This window comes from Neurospora hispaniola, assembly GCF_033458365.1.
Source record: "Neurospora hispaniola strain FGSC 10403 chromosome Unknown B0T23scaffold_9, whole genome shotgun sequence".
Lineage (NCBI taxonomy): Eukaryota > Fungi > Ascomycota > Sordariomycetes > Sordariales > Sordariaceae > Neurospora > Neurospora hispaniola.
The window spans coordinates 1111379-1132115 of NW_026944414.1; the positions used below are offsets into that span (position 1 = coordinate 1111379).

At 52.8% G+C, this 20737-nt stretch overlaps 8 protein-coding genes across 8 annotated transcripts; 5 read left to right on the forward strand and 3 right to left on the reverse strand.

The window, feature by feature from the left end:
• The first annotated feature begins 51 nt into the window (after positions 1-51).
• B0T23DRAFT_389398 (HIT-like domain-containing protein) lies at positions 52-1468 on the forward strand. Its single transcript, XM_062837807.1, has 2 exons — positions 52-313; positions 442-1468. Exons 1-2 carry the CDS (start codon positions 244-246, stop codon positions 1410-1412), a joined length of 1041 nt encoding a protein of 346 aa, XP_062688795.1. The 5' UTR covers positions 52-243; the 3' UTR covers positions 1413-1468.
• On the reverse strand, positions 1381-2869 carry B0T23DRAFT_389400 (uncharacterized protein). The gene is made up of 4 exons (XM_062837808.1): positions 2178-2869; positions 2058-2107; positions 1729-1964; positions 1381-1632 (listed from the first exon to the last, which is right to left on the reverse strand). Exons 1-4 carry the CDS (start codon positions 2597-2599, stop codon positions 1486-1488), a joined length of 855 nt encoding a protein of 284 aa, XP_062688796.1. The 5' UTR covers positions 2600-2869; the 3' UTR covers positions 1381-1485.
• A 1099-nt stretch (positions 2870-3968) lies between these two features.
• Positions 3969-5659, forward strand: B0T23DRAFT_432598 (actin-like ATPase domain-containing protein; the record flags this gene model as incomplete). The annotated part of the gene is made up of 3 exons (XM_062840390.1): positions 3969-4165; positions 4265-4300; positions 4351-5659. The coding sequence occupies 3 exons, from the start codon at positions 3969-3971 to the stop codon at positions 5657-5659; spliced, it is 1542 nt and encodes a 513-aa protein (XP_062688797.1).
• A 538-nt stretch (positions 5660-6197) lies between these two features.
• B0T23DRAFT_244323 (uncharacterized protein) lies at positions 6198-7568 on the forward strand. Its single transcript, XM_062834086.1, has one exon. The coding sequence runs from the start codon at positions 6681-6683 to the stop codon at positions 7551-7553; it is 873 nt and encodes a 290-aa protein (XP_062688798.1). The 5' UTR covers positions 6198-6680; the 3' UTR covers positions 7554-7568.
• Positions 7569-7993: 425 nt separating this feature from the next.
• B0T23DRAFT_423595 (Pre-mRNA-splicing factor cef-1) lies at positions 7994-10762 on the reverse strand. The gene is made up of 2 exons (XM_062839835.1): positions 8610-10762; positions 7994-8550 (listed from the first exon to the last, which is right to left on the reverse strand). Exons 1-2 carry the CDS (start codon positions 10608-10610, stop codon positions 8212-8214), a joined length of 2340 nt encoding a protein of 779 aa, XP_062688799.1. The 5' UTR covers positions 10611-10762; the 3' UTR covers positions 7994-8211.
• Positions 10763-11282: 520 nt separating this feature from the next.
• Positions 11283-13354, forward strand: B0T23DRAFT_244341 (uncharacterized protein). Its single transcript, XM_062834087.1, has 2 exons — positions 11283-11845; positions 11923-13354. The coding sequence occupies exons 1-2, from the start codon at positions 11391-11393 to the stop codon at positions 13211-13213; spliced, it is 1746 nt and encodes a 581-aa protein (XP_062688800.1). The 5' UTR covers positions 11283-11390; the 3' UTR covers positions 13214-13354.
• Positions 13355-15372: 2018 nt separating this feature from the next.
• B0T23DRAFT_244352 (Nse1 non-SMC component of SMC5-6 complex-domain-containing protein) lies at positions 15373-16998 on the reverse strand. Its single transcript, XM_062834089.1, has one exon. The coding sequence runs from the start codon at positions 16833-16835 to the stop codon at positions 15810-15812; it is 1026 nt and encodes a 341-aa protein (XP_062688801.1). The 5' UTR covers positions 16836-16998; the 3' UTR covers positions 15373-15809.
• Positions 16999-18571: 1573 nt separating this feature from the next.
• On the forward strand, positions 18572-20492 carry B0T23DRAFT_408103 (uncharacterized protein; the record flags this gene model as incomplete). Its single annotated transcript, XM_062839264.1, has 6 exons — positions 18572-18698; positions 18760-18948; positions 19011-19053; positions 19107-19285; positions 19346-19583; positions 19733-20492. 6 exons carry the CDS (start codon positions 18572-18574, stop codon positions 20490-20492), a joined length of 1536 nt encoding a protein of 511 aa, XP_062688802.1.
• Between the last annotated feature and the right edge of the window lie 245 nt (positions 20493-20737).

Here is a 20737-nt window from a genome sequence, read left to right on the forward strand (position 1 = left end):
CGGGGGAGGGCACTTCAGGCGCTGATCAGGGCGTAGGTTCGTTCGTCTCAACTTTTTGTCACCTCGAGTGTGTTTCAAACAACGGAACCTGAACCTAATTGCTTCGACAACCAAAATTCCCACCACTTTGATGTTCCTATACAAACACCCAAGGGAATAGAGCCCAATTAACCCTTTCAGAATACCTACGTACATAGGTACGACCACTACGCTACAGAGCCAAACACCACTCGAGCCCCGACAATGTCCGATGTCAAGGCCAATGCCGAGGCCCTTGTGCCCAAGTTCAAGTTCGAGCGCCAATTGAACCAAGGTGCGTAACCACTCTACTCTCTCCCCATAGAAACTTGCATTGAGAAGAGCCATCTGGAAGCTCAGTGGCAGCTCCACCAACACAAACATCATGTATACTAACCATGTTCTACACACCCTACTAAACAGACCAAGCCGGCCGCCGCACCACCCTCCTGGGCACCATCGACTCCTCACCGGCCCTACTAATCCTCGAGCGCGCTCCCTTCCCAACCTCAACCGACTACCTCTCCTCCGCGCCCCTTACCCTCCGCACGCTCAAGAACCTCGGCGCCAACGATATTTACCACTGGTACATGGCCAGCAGCGGCAGCAGCAGCACCAACTGTAATGACCCCGAAAAAGACAACGACGACGACGACAACGAACAAGCCGACGATTTCTCCGACCTCAAAATCAACCTAATCTACCCCTGCACGCCCAAACACATCGCCAAATACTCCCGCCAATTAGTCCGCTACGTGACCGAGACGCCCGCCCTCTACCAGTCGCACGTGCGTCCCTATATGCAAGCGCAGCGCGAAGCCGGCCGGCTGAACTGGGTCTTCAACATCATCGAGGGCCGCAAGGAAGTCGAGGACGTCATCTACCGCACGCCCTTTGGCCAAGACGCGGACGACGAAGGGTTTTTGTTGCTGCCGGATCTGAACTGGGACCGCAAGACGCTGGACGCGCTACACCTGTTGGGGCTGGTGGAACGGAGAGATCTCTGGAGCTTAAGGGACCTCAAGAAGAAGCATGTGCCGTTCTTGAGGCACATGAAGAGGAAATTCGTCGAGGCCACGACCAAGGTGTACCCACAGATTGAGGAGGACCAGCTGAAGCTTTATGTGCACTACCAGCCTACGTATTACCACTTTCACATTCACATTGTGCATGTGCAGCTGGAGGCAGGGGCGACGCAGGCGGTGGGCAAAGCGGTGGGGTTGGATAGTATCATTGAAACGTTGGAGGTTATGGAGGGGGATGGGGAGGCTGGCATGGAGAAGTTGACCATGTGCTATACGCTTGGGGAGGAAAGTGATTTGTGGAAGGATGTTTTTGGGCCGTTGAAGAAGAAGGAGAAGGAGCAGCAGCAGCAGCAGCAGCAGCAGCAGTAGCAGCAGTAGCAGCAAAAAGAGGAGGGGGGGAAACTAAAGAAGTGAATCACGGTGACTATAGAAGGTAGGTGCTCTAGACCTCACGTCCGTACAGCTTCTCTACCGCCAGGACTAAGTCGTTAACGCTGGAGCCGTGAGGGCAGTCAGACCACTTGCCGCCGTCGCGGATGCAAAAGATCTCGTTGTCAAGGCGGACGGTGCAGCTCTTTGTTACGCCGGCCTAGAGAGGAGGGAAGAAGTGTGTTAGATACCACGTAATACCATGAGGCGAGGTAATTTGGGTTACAGTATGACGGGAAGAAGGGACCAAACGTACATCGGCGCTTCTCTTGACGCTGTCCCTCAGCAAACCGATACCCAAGGCACCGTCATCCTTGGTAGCACATTGGTTGAGCTGGTCAAAGTCGATGGCGTGCTCGAGCGCACAGTCTTCGATCAAGCTCCGCTGAGGAATCTCATGGTAGTTCTTGGCCAAACACATGGTGAAGCCAAGGAAGATCTTGGGGTCGGGATACAGCTTTTGGGCGCAAAGCTCAATGATGTTTCCAAGGCCTAAAAGAACAAGATCGGTCATATCAGTCTCCACCCGTGACACATCCGTCTGTTTCCCAAAACGGAAAACGGGAACAATCTCCTCCCACTTACACTCTTCTGGGCCGTGCTTGCAAGCAACTCCATCATCGCCGTTGGTCGGTCTGCAATCATCATCAGCATCCCACTTTATCCTATCTCTCTGGATTGTTTTGTTGCTAGCGTAGTACGCACGTTCCGATGAACGACAAGGTAAAGTTGACCTTGGTATGCACCCTCTGCATAGCAGGCAGTACCAACTCCCGGAAACAGTCTCGCGCGTCGGGGCATTTGCTCATGATATGCGCCTCAAGGGGGACCGGTTCGTGGTCAGCGTCACCGCCAACGTCGATATCGGTGATTGGTACGGTAAAGGTGTCGATGGTCGTTATTGGCATTTGCTCGAGCGACCATTCCGATAGGATGTCGTTGTCGTCGAGGTCCATGTCGAGCCCGCACAGGGTCCACACCATTACCATTAGGCAGACGGCGACGAGGAAGCGACGGAGGGCGTGTTTATCGCGGCCATTCTGGTTGCTGCTGTTGGGGTTGGACGGAGTAGGTGGTGATATGGTGATGGTTGGTGTTGTCGTTGGTAAGAGAGTTTTTTCGTCCATGTTTGCGAAATCGCTAAACACTCAATAATTGTCGCTGTGTTGTGTAAATATACCTACTTTGTATCACTGCAGTGCTTCAAGAAATGTTCGAAATGGTGGACAGGGTTGAAGAGTTGAGGTCCGGGGGAAAGGACGGAGAGAGGCAGCAGATCTGATGTTGGGGTCCAGCATCGTCACTCAGATGGGTCACGAACGGACCTAGCATCAAGCCATCCAAAGTGGAGACAGGCGCGATAACGTGGAGTGCTAAGGAGCAATGGGATGTCCCAGTGATGCCCTGGCGCTTAACTGGGGGCGTTACTAGCCTATGTCCAGAGACGGAGTCTCTATCAGCACCAGGGGACCAGGCAAGCGAAGCACTACATAATGTTAATGTTAGCCCAGGTACCCAAGTGCCTCTAGCAGTTGCCCGCTATCAGTCCCGGACGAACAGCTTCCCGGGACATGGCTACGTGTCTTTCTATCACCAGATCGAAGAGCTGTTATTAGAAAGATCGCCACGATATCTGTTTTGCTTGTTGTTGAGAATACTCTTGGTCATCGAAAACAATTTGCTCTCTGCCGTGGCCACATGGCCAGGTTGATGAGATGGAAGGTCTCACCACGCAGGTACCCTCGATTGCTTCGTCCCGAATAGAAAGTGGAGACGTGTGTGCTAACAATTCATCCAGGACCTACTAACAATAAAGCTGTCAGCAACCTATCTATGTGCTACATGCGAGCAACCGCAACCCCGTTGACGCCATCCATCCCAACTGGAAACCCCGCAACATTCTCCGAAGTCGTTAATCACATCAGCCGTTGTGCCTGCCATTGTGTTGGGATGGAAGGCGGCATGCTGATTGCTCCCGGGTCTTTGTCACCACTTGCTAAGTCCTTGTTGGCAATTACCTAGGTAGGTATTGATGGTTGGTACCTACCTCTACTTACCTCTAGGTATAAACTCCGATGGATGTTTCCGATGATACGTGACATCAATCAACCTCCTGGCCCGGGCAGTCTAGTGAATGGGCGGAATGGGTCGTCCTCTGCGACAATCCACATCATCCTCCACAAGCCCATCCAACTCACTCCTCCCCGAGCCATGGACTTTACTGGATTCAACCTAAAGCCCGAGCGAGCGCTCGTGATTCATGGACAATTGCTCCTTCCGATAAGACTGCCCAGCCGCAAACTATTGATTCAGCCGGTTGTATAAAGACAACACATGCCTCACTCCAGTCAGACCCCTCTCGACCTCTCTTCCAGCATCCAGGGCCATCATCATCTCAAGCTCGACAAGACATGACAACGCGATAACGCCAACTACCAGCAGTCAGAGCCCCCTCGACCTCAACTTCAACCATCAGCAGAAACCGAATTGGCAACAATGTCGCACTCGTCGGCTGTGACTACCATCGACCAGTTTTTGAAGCCCTTGGCTCTGGACAATGCCGTTGCTTTGAAACTCTCGAGGGAATTCTATTCCAACTTCAAACACTTGTGTACCGAATCCCTGAGTCAGTTCCTGCCAACTCCCATTTCCATGTCCATCTTGAGGCCTGTGGGACGCCAGAACACCGGTCGGTAAGTTCTCGATATCTGCCCATACCATGTTGCTACATCTCGGCACTTGGCATTAGAAATGGGTGGTGGCAGCTTGCTGACAATGAGTGCGATAAACAGCTTCCTTGCCATGGACATGTACGATACCCCCACAGTGTTCATGGTTTTCACTCCACCCGGTACTTGATATTGACTTTCGACTTTAGTGGTGGTTCAAACTTGAGAGTGGGCTTCGTGGAACTCCTATCCGAGGGCCAAGATCGCCGCCTAAATCGTCTCCTCGAGCAGTCATGGCCTATCCTGGATCACCTCAAACACGAGAACTCAGAACATCTCTTTGGATGGGTTGGAGAGCACATTGCACAGGTGGTTCGGAAAGGGTGTGAAACTTGGGGGTTATCTTCGGACGAAGAGCTGCCCATGGGCGTCACCTTCAGCTTCCCCATGAAGCAGACCTCGCTTTCCGAAGCTACTTTGATGGCTATGGGCAAGGGCTTCGCCATCACATCAGATCTAGACCTGGGTGGTCACCTTGTCAAGGGCTACGAACAGCACAGGACAGCCGGCTTACCTCCTATAAAAATCGCCGCCATCACCAACGATGCTGTGGCTACATTGGTATCCTTTGTATATCAATACCCAGCCGCGCCCAATCAGAAAGCAGCCATGGGCCTCATTGTCGGTACTGGATGCAACGCTACGATACCCCTCCAGTTCAGCAAACTGCACAAAAATAAATTTCCGGATCTGATCAGTGTTCAGCAAGACTATGACCTGTTGGACGTCGGGATTGCGGTAAACACAGAATGGAGCATCAACGGGTCAGCATCGCCGCTACGCATGCTTGGGTTGATTAGTCGCTGGGACGACGAGCTGGACAAGGCATGCGAAGCCCCTGGTTTCCAGCCATTAGAGTACATGACCGCTGGTCGCTATCTGGGCGAGTTGGCGAGGCTCATATTTGTGGACTTTTTGACCACTGTTCAAGGCGTCCCGCCTGAGGATCTGCCACAGGGGCTTCACCAGCGCTTTGGTCTCTCCACAACCTTCCTCAGTCATTTCTACCCGGATAGCGACAAGGGTGATATTCTGGAGCAGTTACAGAAAGAGTTCGAATTGTCTACGGATTCGACATTTACATGGACATCCGACCATGCGGACACCCTGTATCACATAGCCAAGGTTATCCAAACTCGAGCAGCAGGCATTGTTGCGGCGGCCACTATCGGACTTTTGCGCTGCGCTGACGAGCTTCCTGACCCATCAGAACCAGTTCGAGTTGGCGTCGCTAACGGTGACAATGTTGAAGAGCTTGTAGTGGGATATACTGGCGGCTGTATACAGCACTTCCAGGATTACTTGAAAGACACGCAAGCCTTTTTGGATTTTATCACGCAGGAAGAGTTCGCAGCCCAAGGGAAAAGGATACGCGTGAAATTAGAGCCCTGCCATGATGGGGGAATTACAGGGGCGGGGATCTTGGTGCCTGCTGCTTTGGCAAGCACCCAGGCGTAGGCCTTCAGTTCTGGTAATGAATGTGGTATGACTTGTTTCGAGGGAAGGGCGGCGTTTGAGGCCATAGAAGGGATTGGCATATGCTAGGAAGAGTTATAACTGTTTTACTCGACAGAAAGATTTTATCCGCCCACCGCATCTGAAAGAAGTCTAAGTTATCTCCAGAGAGGAGCTTGACCTGACAGGTGCCTCAGTTACCATGGCAGAAAGCAGCAATTAGACTTACACACTCGCACTCCAAGGTACACCCACCACCTTACCATTCAGATCCTCGGTTACCGCCTCCACACTTCAAGATACCAAGCAAAGAAGGGTTGCAGGAGCGGAAGAATACTTTTTTGGAAAAAAAAAAAAAAAAAAAAGAAAAGAAAAAAAAAAAGAGGCCTGTAGCCAATGGAACGAACCTCGCGGTAACGTCCCATCTCAACCTCCGCATCCATAACACTTGCTGACACCCCGGGCTAGGAGCCATTCAGGTCATGCATTGCACTGACAGACAAGGGTTCTAGCCCACTGGAGCCGCTAGACCGTTTTCAACCGTCCCCTCCGACACAAGCCCTGCTGCCAGAGGGGATCACCAGTGCGGGGCGGAGATGAATTTGGCGAACTTGGTCACCCGACAGCGAGGATGGTCACTTTGGGCCTTACGCGGGTCAACCACGCGTGCTCATCGAGTGCCCGCCCGCAAAGGCCTGGATCTGCAGGGGATTTGATGCTAGTTCAAAAAGTGAAGCGGGAGATATTCGGTGAAAAATGAGGAAATAAGCATGAAAAAAAGAATGGGGGAGGTTAGGGAGCTTTAAAGTGGATATTAAAGGTCAAACGCATCGTTGTTTCGATTTTCAATGTGACTGACTGTCAGCTTGGATTTCAGCCCAACAACATCTTCCTTCCTTCTCACTTCATTTTATCCCGATTTCTCATCTCCGACGGTGCTCTCCCATTCGTCCACACACGGCCTTTTCATATGGCAGTTCAAACAAGGGGACCTGATGAGAAAACCCAAAAATAAATACACACAATGAGCTCCCCAAATTCTGTTGCTACCGCCATTCTCGCAAACACCGGACAATCACGGAACGACTACTACGGTGGTGGCCTCGGTATAGAAACACCCTTGACAGGACGTTCATTCCTTAGCGTTAGCATCGGCAACACCACGGAATCTATGGCTTCATCCATCGTCAGCCCTCGAACTCGAGGTCGATGGGACCGACGAATCAGCGACGTCGAATCCGGCATGTACAGTCCTACAGCAGCAGCAGCAGCACCACCAGCTCCACCATCATCCTCATGGCTCACAGACGACGACGAAGCCTCAGTCCGCTCAGGAAGACTCGACACCCGCCCCTTCCCATCTTTCGGCCCATCTTCGTCCATAGCGCCTGACTCATCCTTCTACAGCCAGATTGGACGGTTTCAGGGTGTCCGGAACAGCGTCTCGCTTCCCCAACCATGGCGAAGACGGAAAGAATCTACGACTACGGGGTCTTACACCACGTCAACCGATAGCGATGAGGATGAGGACGAGGACGAAGACGACGACGCGTCAACCATTAGTGGTAGCCGGCATGGAGGACAACGGCAACAAGAACAAGAACAAGACGCCGCCGCCACCTCCGCCGCCGTTGATCTTTTCTCTCAGCACCAGTTCATCATGCCCAAGCCTGATGAGACTACACCCCTAATAGCAGCTGATGAGGAAAACCTTTATTCCTCAGCAGACGCAGGCGACGATCCATCTCGGACCACTTCTTCACCCTATCATCATCGCTCACGCCTCTTCTTACGCCGCTTGATTTTTGCTTGTTTGGCTGGGATAGTGGTGGCTAGTGTTTTGGTGGTGGTTACGATGAGGCCTCCGCCTGCGTCAAGTGAGGGGAGGGAAGAGTGAAGATGACGACGATCGACTGGCAACGAAGTTCATGAGGGTAGACGGCGGACGGGATAGAGGATAGAGGATAGAGAGGATAGATATAGGCAGGGCGTTGGAGGGATGGGCAAAAATTTCATATTTTGGCTTGGCTTGGGGGATTTACTGCGAGCGTCTTGTTGTGATTTGGTCTGGTTTTGTGTAGGGTAAAGAGAGAGAGGGGCGTGCATTCCCAGAAGAGGGGAGGAAAGAAAAAGACACAGGGCAGAGAGAGATAAGAGAGATTGAATAACAGCCCAGTACAGACTCATTGCCAGTGAAAGACAAGCTGAGAGACTAATGTCTTTCGTCTCGCTGCCCGACAAGCTCTTTGCGGTGTGAATTACTTGCATCCGACGTTCACCTTGGCTCCCGCTTACCAAGCCCCTGGGGTTATGAGAATCTCATAGGAGAAGAATTGACTGGATATTGAGAGGGAGGTTAATCGTGGAACTATACATGTTCACACGGCGCATCTGAGAGACGTCTTCCAAGTACATGATAATGTTCAATGCTTCTAATTTTTTGCTGCTCGACGTCAGTGGCCATTCCACAGACAGTTGCCAGACATACCATTCCATGCCAGAGGACAGCCAACATTTATTATTCACAACCTGACCATACACTTCCAACATATCATTCAGCGGAACCCATTGGCCTTCGGCCCGTTGAGCGTCAAAGCATCCAACTCTTCCCTCGTCCTCCTGTACAACTCCTGCGCCTCTCTCTCCCTCGTGCTGACAAAGCCCACCTCCTCACGTAGCGCCGCGAGCCGGTTCCGAATAGCGGCCTGCTCCGAGGCCTGGAGGACCTTGAAAGCCCCCAGAGCGTTGTTCGCCTTCTCCAACGCCTCGTGAGCCTCACTGATCTTCTTCCGCAGCATTTCAGCCCGATTTTTATAACCGCCGAGATGCAAGTTGAGCTTCTTCTCGAGCTTGTTGCCCTTCTCCGCCGAGGCGACGATTTGGTCAATGACCTCCTGCAGGTTAGGTTAGCCAGTAAGCCCCAGGAAGGAGCAAAGGGTTTAGTTGTACATACCTCAAGCGCAATTTGCATAGTGGATATCTGCTCTTCTTCTTCATCATCCTCGTAGCATCCTAACCCAAGCAAAAGGGAGTTGCTGTTGCTCTTTTCCCACACCGCTTGAACCTCTTCCGGCTTTGGTTTATCCTTGATTTCCATCAGAACCTGAAGCTTGGCCTCTTGCAACGCGGCGTCGTCAATTTTCTGGATCTCCAGTGCCCGGGCAGTTGGCTGAGCTCCCGGTAGAGGATACTTGGTGGCATCATGAGCTACGAGCAAGGCCGCTTCACGAGCGATGAGAACCTTGACAGGGTCCTCGGCCTGCGAGGCTTCCTTCAAGAGTGACTGATAATCGACTTGAACAGGCCGAGGCAGATCTCGCTGCATAACCTGAGTTCGTCTCTTGCGCTCCAACAGCTCTCGCGCCTCCCTGATCTCCCTTTCTCGACGATCACGCTCAGCAGCATCCTCCTCCAGCTGCTCAGCGGTCTTGGGTTCTTGCTGATCATCCGGCAGCTCGAGCTCCCACTCGGTCTCTTTGGGCTTGGGAAGAGACGCGAGGCCCTGCTTGAGCTGGTGCCGAATAGACATCTCGCGCATCTTAACATCTCGGGGTGTGCCGCCCACCATCGACATTTCGTCACCGGCATCATTGAGAGCAAAGGTATCACGGGGAGTGCGCAGCGGTGTTTGGCCGACACGGAGAGGCGTGGCGCCGGGACCAGCTCCAGCAGCCCGCAAGGGGGTGGCTAAGGGGTTAGGGGTTGACATGACCTGCTTCCGCGGCGCAACCGACTCGAAGCCGGTAGAGCCCACCCCCTGGTGTAGAGGCGTGTTCTCTCCACCGAGCAGCGAGGATTGCGTCTCTGTTAGTGCTCGGATGTTGCGGATCTCGTTTGCGATGTGGTCTTCCTGAGCGGGGGCCATCGGTGTTCGGATTGGCGCATTGGTGTTGAGTGTCGAGTAGTTGTTGATCAGGCCACGAGTTGCGTCGTTGTCGCTTTCGCGAGCCAGCATGTTTGCCCGTTCGCCAATCATGCCCATCTTCACAATTTCCTCCAACTCGCCTTCGCCGACCTGAGGTGCTGGCAGGACCAAAGCCCTCCGCTTGCTGCTCTGTTCTGCCTCGCGCATCTTTTGCAGTTGACCGGCCTTGAGGGCGGCTTGCACAGATGGGTCCTTGTCGCCCTTTCTCCTCTTGCCGTCTCTCTCATCCTCTTCACCCTTGCGCTTGTTCCCAACCTGCTGCTTCTTGGGGTCGAAATGGGCGCGCTGGTACTCGTTGCGAGACATCTCCTCGGTGGTGTCATAGAATCCAGGAACAGGCTTCTTTTCGAATGGAATATCGGCATTGTAGTCCATCTGGCCCTGCTTCTTTGTCGTAACCTTGATGTTGATACCGGCTGTCTTCAACTCGCGACGCTTCTGGAGAGCGGCCAGTCGGCGCGACTCCTCCTGCTGTCGCTCACGGGCCTTTCGCTTGGCCTTTTTACCCTGTGTGTTGGCCAGACGCGCGCGAGCCTCGCTCAACATTTCTTTCTCATCTTCATCGAGATCGATGGTGTCGGGACGGGCGGGTTTCGTCTCCGGATCGGGGTCGACCTCGCCAGGACGTAGTTTGCGAACATCGTCGGCGCTGGGCGCGTGAGCTTCGCCTCCATCAGGGCCCGCCAGCCCAAAAGCGGATGCCTCCCTCTGCTCGGCTTCGTCGAGAAGCCTTTGGTATCTTTCCAGGCACTGGTTTGCGGTTCTTCCAACGATGGGGGCAATGGTACGCCATTGGGTCGGCATCAGCTTGGCGAGGTGCAGCAGCTTCTCATCCTCCTCCTTGCTCCATTCGATCTTCTTGATGCTGGGATCCAGCCATTCGTTCCATCTTGCCTTGCACTGCTTGGGCGTCTTGCGGGCCAGCAGCGACGAGACGCGGGCCCACTGGTTCAGGCCGTACTTGCTGACCGACGCCTTGAGGATTTCATCCTCGATGTTGGTCCACACACCTCCCTTGACGACGGGCATCTTGTCGCTCGGCCGTTATGGTTACTCGTCGGGCGTTGTAGTGATGCGGGAGTCGTTTCGGTAGGTGGGGGGATACTCGGGGTTGGGGTTGTCTTGGAATTGAAAGTGTTGAAATGTTGTTTGTTGACGGGGAAGAAATCCAGAAATTCAAAGCGCTGGCGTCAAGGCGAACAATGGAATAATCACCCGCGACGCAACTGCCTTGGCGTCTTTCCAAGTATCGAGCGCTAGCCAAAGGCCTCTTTGCGGCAGGCAATAGCTTCCCGCGCTGTTAGTAATTTGTGTGTCCCATGCATGTGGCGACTAACAAGCAAACCAAGCTCCGGGACCCCTGCCTGCCGTTAGCCACTAACAGAAGGATGCCCCGCCCTTTGTCGCGACACGCTGCTGCTGTTGGTCGTCCATCATTTCTGGTTCACATGTCTTTCTTTCCTCTTACATTTCTCAATTCTTTACAGAAATCTCAAGACAAAGATCAATTCGCCCCGAAACTGGTCTCTATAACCCAATCTCGCTCTCCCAAAGTACGCGTCTTCTCCGAATACCAAAGCATCTACCCGTAGGATCACCATCGGGCAATTCTCAGATTATTCTTAGCATCCATAAGCTGTCGTCGATCAGAAGAGCTCCCGCCGGTACCTACTTTGGACTTGGAGTGCTCGCCGTTCGAGTTCAAACACAAGTCAACTTCAGGACAAGGACAGCTTGCGAGAGAAATACTAATCACTTAGTTAAACATCTGCCAACGTTACTGCTATCACGACGTCTGCCGAGCTACATATGGCCAGCGACGTAGGCTCTCCCCGAAGGGAGCAAACACCTTCCGGAACTGCCACGACGGTCCCTCAGAAGCGCGTGCTCGAAGACGACCACAGTCCAGCAGTTCCATCACCCCTAAACCCAGACAACAAGGCCGCTCCAAGAGTCCAAATACAGGCACCCGAAGACACCCAGCAAGCAGCTGTTCTAAACCGCGAAAAGAGAACAAAGAAGGACTCCTTCAAGAAGAGAGAGGCCAAGGCAGCAGCAGGCGGTTCCGATAGTTCTAGAGCAACCCCCGACCCGAAGCAGCAACACAAGGAGCCCTCGATCAACGAATTGCTCCCCGCGCGCTATAAGCTCGCTCCGCCCAAACTTACTGATTTCGAGCCCGCTCGTGGTCCCGTCTTCACCAGCCATCATGAGGTTCAAGGGCCTGAGGGCGAGACCATCGAGTTCTTTGATGCAACCGAACAGTATGTCTTATCTTTATCTGCTCCTTTGCCATTCTCCATTTATGAGGAGCATATTCTGATTTGCCTTCTTCCTACAGTGTCTTCAACAAGCGAGCGTTCCATTACACCCACTGTATAGCCGACCCAACGTTTCCTTCCATGTTCTACTATCGCCAGACCGAGACCGAGCCATACGCTGCCCACATGGCCTTCGAGGACTCTGCCTCTCACGTATACTTTGACCGACAAGGCCGCCATGTCACCACCGACAAGGGCTTCCGTATGTCACGAGCCAATGTAGCCGTGCGAGAGGGCAGATGGTATTGGGAGTGCAAGGTCACGCGAGGCACCCTGCGCGAGCCAGGTTCTGAAGGAGATACCAAGGCGCATGGGCATGTTCGCGTGGGTTGGGCGCGGCGCGAGGCCTCTCTCGACGCCCCCGTCGGGTTCGATTGCTACAGTTATGGTATTCGAGACGTGGCTGGACAAAAGGTGCACATGTCACGGCCGAAAGACTTCTTCCCGCCTGGCGAGGAGATCAAAGAAGGAGATGTGATCGGGCTGGAGATCCAGCTTCCTTCGGAACACCTACACAGGAAGATTGTAACGGGGCATTATAACCCTGCGGTCGACTTGGCAGACGACGAACCATCGCTGGAGGCACCCAACATTATCCGGGACCGGATCCCAATTCGGTTCAAGCAACACATTTACTTTGAGAAGATCGACTACCACACAACCAAAGAGCTGGAAGATCTGTTCAGTCCCGCGCCGGTAGCATCGGCAAGCTCAAACTCGCCGGAACCGCCGAACCCAAATCACCCATTGCCGTCGCTACGGACGCTGCCGAACTCGTACATCAAAATCTACAAAAATGGAAAGGACATGGGCACGCCTTGGACTGACCTCTTCGCCTTTCTGCCACCCGCATCCAAACAAAGTACTCAGTCAGGAGCACACGCCGGCAGGGAAGCTCTCGACGACGGAACCGTCGGATACTACCCAGCCGTAAGCGTCTTCCGCGGTGGCGCCGTCGAGGTGAACTTTGGCCCAGACTTCTGGTTCCCACCACCTGGGTCTGGTCTTCCCCAGAAGCAGCAGAACGGGATAGGCGATGAGGACGACGTGGACATGCTTGACGACGGTAGTGTGCCGAATCAAGAACCCCTGCGGCCGGTGTCGGGTCGCTACGAGGAGCAAATAGTCGAAGATATCGTCTACGACATTATCGATGAAGTTGGCTTCTGGGCCCAGGACGGCGGCAAGGTGATTGACCGTTTCAACCTCACGGCGAAGGACGCCGAGAAGTTGCTGGCGACGGGTGGGGGCGGGGCGCAATTGTTGCCTGGTGGGAGGGACGAAATCAAGGAGCTTGTCCAGGACGATTAGGTATCCCGGGACGGACTCATGTGGGACGGAGTCCGATGGCGGCGTTCACGTGCTGTCAAGTAGATGAGATCTACCTAGAGTCAGTCACTTATGGACATGGAGGCGAGAGGGGTCTGCAGTTCCGGTTGGATGCTTTCAGTTAGGTTGGGGACAGAAGCGCAACACGGTTCCGTTTCGTTATGTCGGGGTTTCTAGAAATTCTTTTTACTTTGCTTTCGTTTTTGCATATCTGATCACAATATTCAGCGAATGGTGAGGGCTACACATCAAGGGCCTGTATGCTACATATGGTTAGGTGTGCCTCGGATGGAGTTTTTGAGAGATACCCAAGTGGTAGAACCAGTAGGGAACTGGTAAATTACCAAATGTGTTGCAATATCTACTACTCGGGAAGGAGTGTCGGCCGGTCCTGTGACGGCCGATGGGCATATACGAGCATGGAGAACGGTGTTTGTGAGATTCCTGGACGGATCAAGAAACACACATAAGCAGTAAAATGACATGTTAGTTCGACTGGGTGTATCGTCGGATTCTCGCAACCGAAATCAAAAGGTTTCCCATTGATGATATATCATAATTCCATTCTCGACAGCGTAGCGGATTCAAAGAGGACGACGTCCCATTGCGGATACCTCGCTCGCCACGGGCCCAGCGGTCCTTCCCTCACTTCTTCAACCGCAAGGAAACCTCCGCCAGTGTGCTCCTCTCTCCTACAGAATGTAATGGTATACACACCACAGGGGCATCCTTCATCCCACAACACAAGCTGCTCATTGGCCCCCACGCTAGAACCGTCAAGTTGTCAACGCAAGTACTCTATAAAAGCAGGCCGATTATCTCCGCCTCCTTCACACCAGGAAAGGCAATTCAGCTCCCCCTTCGTTCCAGGACTTCAATGACCGGAAAAGAGGGACGAGGACTTCTACATACCTGGCCCGTTTGACTTTGGAAGCGTAGTATCATGGCAGCGTGAAACGTTCAAGGTACCGTAGAAACTCGGTCAGCTGGCAAACCTCCAACCTTTTCTGAGCGCCGATAGTAAGTACCTATACCTCTAGGAAGCAGCACACGTCTATACTATGTCCGCTCAGTTCCACAGTGAAAGCTCTACGACACTGTCCCCCATTATCTTCTATGGTTACGTATCAGAACGTAGGCTTGGACGTAAGTATTACAGATCTACCACGATCCTGTCTGATCTGATATCCAAATTCTTGAGGCATTACCTAGGCTCTTTTATTTTTAACCAGCCGAGTTCCCATGGTAATGGGGGTGCTTCCAGTTGGCATATTATTCTGGTCATCACGATGTTTACCAGTCCAGGGTTAAAGGGGCTGCTAAGATACGTCTGCCTCTTGTGTCCATAGTAGTAGATGCAAATGGCAGATTGTTTAGTCTACCTGTCCTGGAAAAGCAAGTTTCCGAGCTTATATGATACACTTGTTAAGTCCGAGATGCTTGTGAACATGCACGCAACGAGATTCTTCAGTAGAAGTATCAAAGTAAGGCAACGATGGTGGTACTTCTCGTGTTGGAACAGATTGGTGCTGGGGAAGAGAAAACTGATACACTCGAGGATGACAATATGTTCACAATTCAAAAGGCACTTGGGCAGACCAGCAACGCAAGAGTAGCAAAATGACATACAGAGTGTTATTGGGGGCAGCATTGGGGGGTTAACTGTTTCGGCTCTCTCTCTCCTCTCTTTCTGCCTAACCTTCATTATCGTGTATACAGCATGTCCATAATCCAGGAGGAATCTTCGCTCAGCGATTCAAATTTTTAACGTGTACTTGCCATGCTGTTCTCTCCTCACCAGAAAGCAGAACAACAAAGAAGAAATACCAAAGTTCGGCGAACGTTCTCCTTCCATCATAGCCGCTGGCCACGCGATCTCGATCTCAATAGCCTCGCGGCGAGTAGCTGGCAGGCTGTCCCTCCCCACACATGAGGTTTACTGTAACTCTCCAAGGCGGAGTACCAGCTTCAACTGTTTTATTTTTTTTTTCTTTGTTTGTTTGTTGGTCTATTCTGCTTTATAGCGCTTTCGGCTTGGTTGTCTTGCGCCCCTGTATATCGCAGTAGTTTCGACCTGACTGCCCATGTATGATGCTGTCCTGACTCAAGTCCGGGCTAGTCGCTTTATCAAGTAAATTTGACCGACAGTAGTGTTAGTGTACGGGGCCAAGGGTTGATCGGCGGAGATTGCGAGACGGAGGGGCGGGTGGCTGGCTGGGCCGAGCACGGTCAGGGGTAACATGATCGCCGGCCTTTTGGCGCTAAAAGGGTAAGGTGAGTGATGGCGCTGTATGTAGTCTAACAAAAATCGAAGCGTCTTCCGTCTTCCAAGAAGGCTTGTACATGTTCAAAACTTTCATGTGTTTCGCGAAGCTGGGGCGCTGTGCCCTTGGAGTGTCGTGATACTCCATCTCAGATACCCTGGGTATTTCGTAATACAAACCCAACTATTGTCGCCAGTTGACGAACGTTTGTCTGTGCTGAATTGACGTCGGGAGTTTTGTGAAAAAAAAAAAGACTAGTGTTATGGGAACACCGCTGGACCACTGCTGAGTCAACCATGCAATAGGACATTTTTTCAAGCCTCCGCCATGTCCTCATCGTCATCATCAGCAGCCTCTTGCTGAGCGGCAACTGCCTCTTCCAAATCGCTCCGTCTGCCACTGCCATTGCCATTAGCCCGGCCGCCTCTGCCCCTCTGGTAAGCCTGGCGTGAGGTAATAGCCCGCTCGCCGACAAAGTGGTTTCCGGTCCACTCGGTCTCGCACTTGGGGCACTTCTTCTCCCCCCTCCTCGTGCGCCAGTAGCGGTCCTCGCAAATGTCGTGCAGCCGAACGGTGCAGTCCCTCTCCGAACAGCGCTGGCCGTACGTGACGATCTCCTTACACGACTCACAGAACTTGATGCGCTGCCAGTCCCTAGCCGAGTCCGAATCGTCGTTGTAAGTGGCAACCAGCCAGCTCCACATCTCAATCAGCGCGCGCGGGCTGAGGCTGTAAAACCCGGCACGGCTCTTCTCCAGCCAGCCTTCGGCCACGAGGCTGGAGAGGAGGGACAGAACCTCGGAATGCTTGAGACCACGGTCGGATGCGGTGGTGGATGGCTGGCCTTCCTCGTCTTCGCCGTTCACATGCTGACTCTCTCGCCGCTTGCTGGGACGAGAGGCTTTGAGGGCTTGTCCCTCGTCGACGGCCATCACCTCCATTCGTACGGTGTTGTACTCGTCGAACAGGAGGTCCATCAAACGCTTAATGTAGGCTACCTCCTCGGGAGAGCGGGTGGTGGCCATCTGGGTGGCAGGGTCGCTGTGGGCGTTGATGAAGGCCCAGATGCGCTCTCCATTTCGAAGCTGGTCCCGAGAGCTGCGGATGTCGTAGTCAAGAGGCTCCACAGCCTCGCGGGCGGTGCGAACAAAGCCGGCGAATGTGTCCTGGGTGATGGACTGCGGGTCCACGGTCTCGCCCTCGGTAGCTGAGAGAATCGCGGCAACGAGCTTCTGTCCTTCGGGAAAGGTCAGGGTGCCTCGTGCCATGAAGGCTTGGATGAAGGCACGGTTGGCGTCGTTATACCCGGCCGGCACTGGTGGCTCCCATTCTTCCTCCATGGTGCTGGATGGATGGATGGATGGATGGATATGGTGATGGAGTGAAGTGTGCACGGATATCAAGAAATAAACCTTGAACCCGAATCAATTCGAACTGCCGCTGACTGAGACCAACCGCCAACGCGTGGTGTCCCGATCGCGTCCAGAAAGATGGTGGGTAGTGTACACTAGAGGTACTTTGGCCCTGTTTGTGCTGCCCACTCACAGAAGTTTCCATGGAGACGCGGCGGCAGCTGAAGTGGGGTTAGCACCCAGCAGGTCTCCACTGCAGTTACATAGTAGGGCCGAAGCTCACGCCATCAGGGGGCCTTGACCCGTAACATTCAGTGTTTGGGTGGAGATGACGAGCTGGGGGGAGTGGGTGCCCTATGCTGTGGGGCGATGCACGCTCTAGGCCGGGGCACTCCCGGTTAGGTACATCCACAATTGCATGCTTCCATCTCCGTCCAGCCGGTTTCCTAAATGGACCCGCCTGTCATCTGTCATCGGTCATGACACTCGGATCATACATGCCGAATTTGGAAGAAAGGCAGCCGCCAACAGGTGGGTTCCCTTCACTTTGACATCTGCTTCCTTTTTCCCCTTCCCTCCAGTCAAATTGTAATCCCTAAAACAGGGGCACCGAATATTCTACGCTTTGACCTCGGGTTCATCTCTTGCCGGACTACACTATTTATCCACGTGGAATCCCGGCCACGCTATTGAAAAAAAAAAAAAAAAAAATCAATGTTAGTGTACACTAGTGTAGGTGACCCAACTGCAGATCCTGTTGCCGAGTGCCATTAGAGTACCAATCGCCGACCATAGTCTACACTACACACTACACTAGTATAGTGTCGTTTTCAATACGAAGGAAGCCGTCCTTCTTCCTCTTGCTAGAATGGATAGTCAGGCTAGGTAAAACTTACCTCTGTTTGGTCAATGGGTCATGAAATTGGTTGTACACTAAATCAAGCCAAGTCGCCCAGCCCTCGACGACCCATGGCCTCGAGAGTTGGTCACCCGGTTCCTGCAGAATGGGATCTTCCTCTTGGTATGTACTCGAGTTTTTCCATTGTCGAGCCGCTGCTACTCCTCCCACTCCGGCCAAGTGCTCGACTATCTCCGGAGTGCGGGTCAAGTCAAGGATGGACCCCGTTTCACCTTAGGGCGTCGGCGTCTCGGGGAGGAACAGAGGGGGAGGGTCGGCTATGTGGATGCTTTAATATATGTTGGTAGCAGCAAGGCAACATGCTCCTACCATGTTCCATCGGGTCTCATTCGCCCTCTTCCGATCCATCTTCTCCAGGGATGGAATGCCACTATATGCAGGTGCTTGCTCGCATTCGTTTCGCCCAAGCGAGATCCGCATGTCAAACTAGGTAGCACCCTTACCACCATTCAGCCTCCGGCTCTGCCGACAGAATGCGGACTTTCTGACCGACATCAACTTACCAGGCCAAGCGAGCGCTCGGACAGCCATCAGGATGCACTATCCCCAGCTTTTTTCCACACCTCGAGCCTGGACCCTCGGTCACCATCCCGCTTTCTGTCGTGAGTCTGTGTCAAGAGGGTCAGAGTAGCATCAGACTAGCATCCAAGGGGCGAACTGTTGGGACTCCCGTCCTCTGTCTCGCCCCACGAGGCATATCTGTCTTATACCCCCCGTGTCGCACATCATGCTTCCCTAGTAGCTACATAGTTCAGATCTTATTGTAGAATGTACACTGCAACTCTACCCCAGTGAGTGCCATGAGATGGCCGCCCAGCTCCCATCCGAGGCCATTGGCTCCGCCGTTGGTATTCTCATCTACAGTTTGTTTTGTCTGTTTCTGAGCCTGCTTCTGCTATGGCTGGTCTGGGTTCATCATGAGCGAAGAAGCTGTAAGTCGTGATTCCTATGCCCTTCTCATCATACGTACTGTATCATACTAACCCAGCCAAGATGTGGCTATGCTATCATTCTCCATGTCCTTGGGCACACTGGCATCCATCATCCAACAAATCCACACAATAGCCTACTGGAACGACGTCAAGACATCGCAGTACGAAAACGTGGTAGCCAATGCTGGAAGGCCCGAGTTAAACGTCACCGGCGCTTCTACCGGCTTCGACCTCGTCCTCTTTTACATACGTATGTCTACTTCCTTGGAAAATTTTCAAGGTGGTGGTGGTGTTTCTGATTGACAGCAACAGAGTACTATTCCTACAATGTGGATGCCATGCTGGTGGTTTTCTGGTCAGTCGTCCGATATGAGTCGAGGAGACGACTCACGCAGCTGACCAGAACAGGTCCGTCGAATTGGCAAACTCGATCCTCCAGCTTCGAAATTCCAGGCTCAACCGCCTCAGGGGAAGTTTGTGGGCAAAGGCGAGCGCCATTATCCTGCCTATCATCCAGGTGTGCCTGCTCAGAACCAATGTTGTTCAAGGCAGTGTCTTTGGCTTCATGGTCTTGGCCGACTTTATCAGTATGCGGCTCCCTGATTCTTATTCTGAAATCATAACGTCCAAAACTAACATCCATATAGTGATCATAAGCTTTGGTATCGGTAGCCTGCTTCTGTTCGCTATTCTTATCAAGTACATCCACTCCAGGGCCGCCCTGGTGTCCTGGAAAGTTCGCTATGGCCAAAATTCGTCAAAGACTACCAACCCATACTCGGGTAGTGGGAACGTGCCGTCGGGTCACAGGCCTGCTCTACCGCGCAGAAACATCTACGATAGCTGGCTTGCTGTGCGCTTCACTGTCGCCTTTGTGGCATTAGGGTATGTTTTTTTTTTTTTTTTTTTTTTTTTTTTTTTTTTTTTTTTTTTTTTTTTTTTTTATATCTTTTCCAAAATACCTATTTGTCTCACACTAGTACCTATCTTGTCCCAACCAACCAATCTAACCAACGACACCAACATCTATCTAGACTCTTCGAACTAGTCGTCATCTTCTTCCAACTCCGCGCCGCCAACACCAACACCAAAGACAACATCCCCCCCAAACCCGACCTCAGCGCCGCCCGCGCCCGAGGCGACTTTGCCCTCTTCTGCCCCGGCGTCTCCGCCAGTCTTCTCATCTTCATCGTCTTCGGCACCACCCGGACCTTCCGCGAGTACGTCTGGACCCGATTTGCGCCCCAACTGCTCCAGGACCGAGTCGCGGCAAGGAAGGCCCTCAAGAAGCAAAAAACCCCACCAAACGAAGGAGGACAAGGAGGCGAAAATGGAACCATGGCGCCACCCGTCATCTTGTCCACCTTCCAAATCGGTGTCAGGAGAAACAGCAGTCACAACTCTGCAAACCCTGCTGCTGGCGCCACCCACGACGACAACGACTATAAAGGGGTGCAGACACTGACGACCATTAACGGACACAAGTATCGGAATGGACCGTATACACCCTATATACGCAGCGCGACGCCGAGTCCCTGTCCCTCGCCTAGTCCCGGGCCTGGTAGTGAGGTGGATCTGGAGATGGGGAATGGGAATGGCGGGCAATACGCAGGTCGCGGGAGCTACGAGGGAAGCGGCGGCGGCGGCGGGAAACAACTACAACAACAACACTTGCAGACGGCAAGGACGACGACAGCCTTTGGGGTGGTGGTTAGGAGTACAAGCCGGACGGATGATGATGACGTTCCGATTTTGAAGAAGGCGATGCCTGCTTTTCAGAGAGGCCATCGATAGGATTTTTTTTTTTCGATATTTTTTTTTTTCTGGTCTTATAGGAAGATACCCCAAACAAGAACAACTTTGTTTCAGTCAAGGTTTTTCAGGCTTAGATATCATGTCATGCATTTTGGTCTTTCTTTTGGAACCGGTACATATGAGTGTGTCAGTAACGATGCTACATTCACATGCCGCAATACACTGCATATCCGTATACTCTCCTCGTCGCTCACGCTGTCGTAACCCGTTCTTCTCTCTCCTTT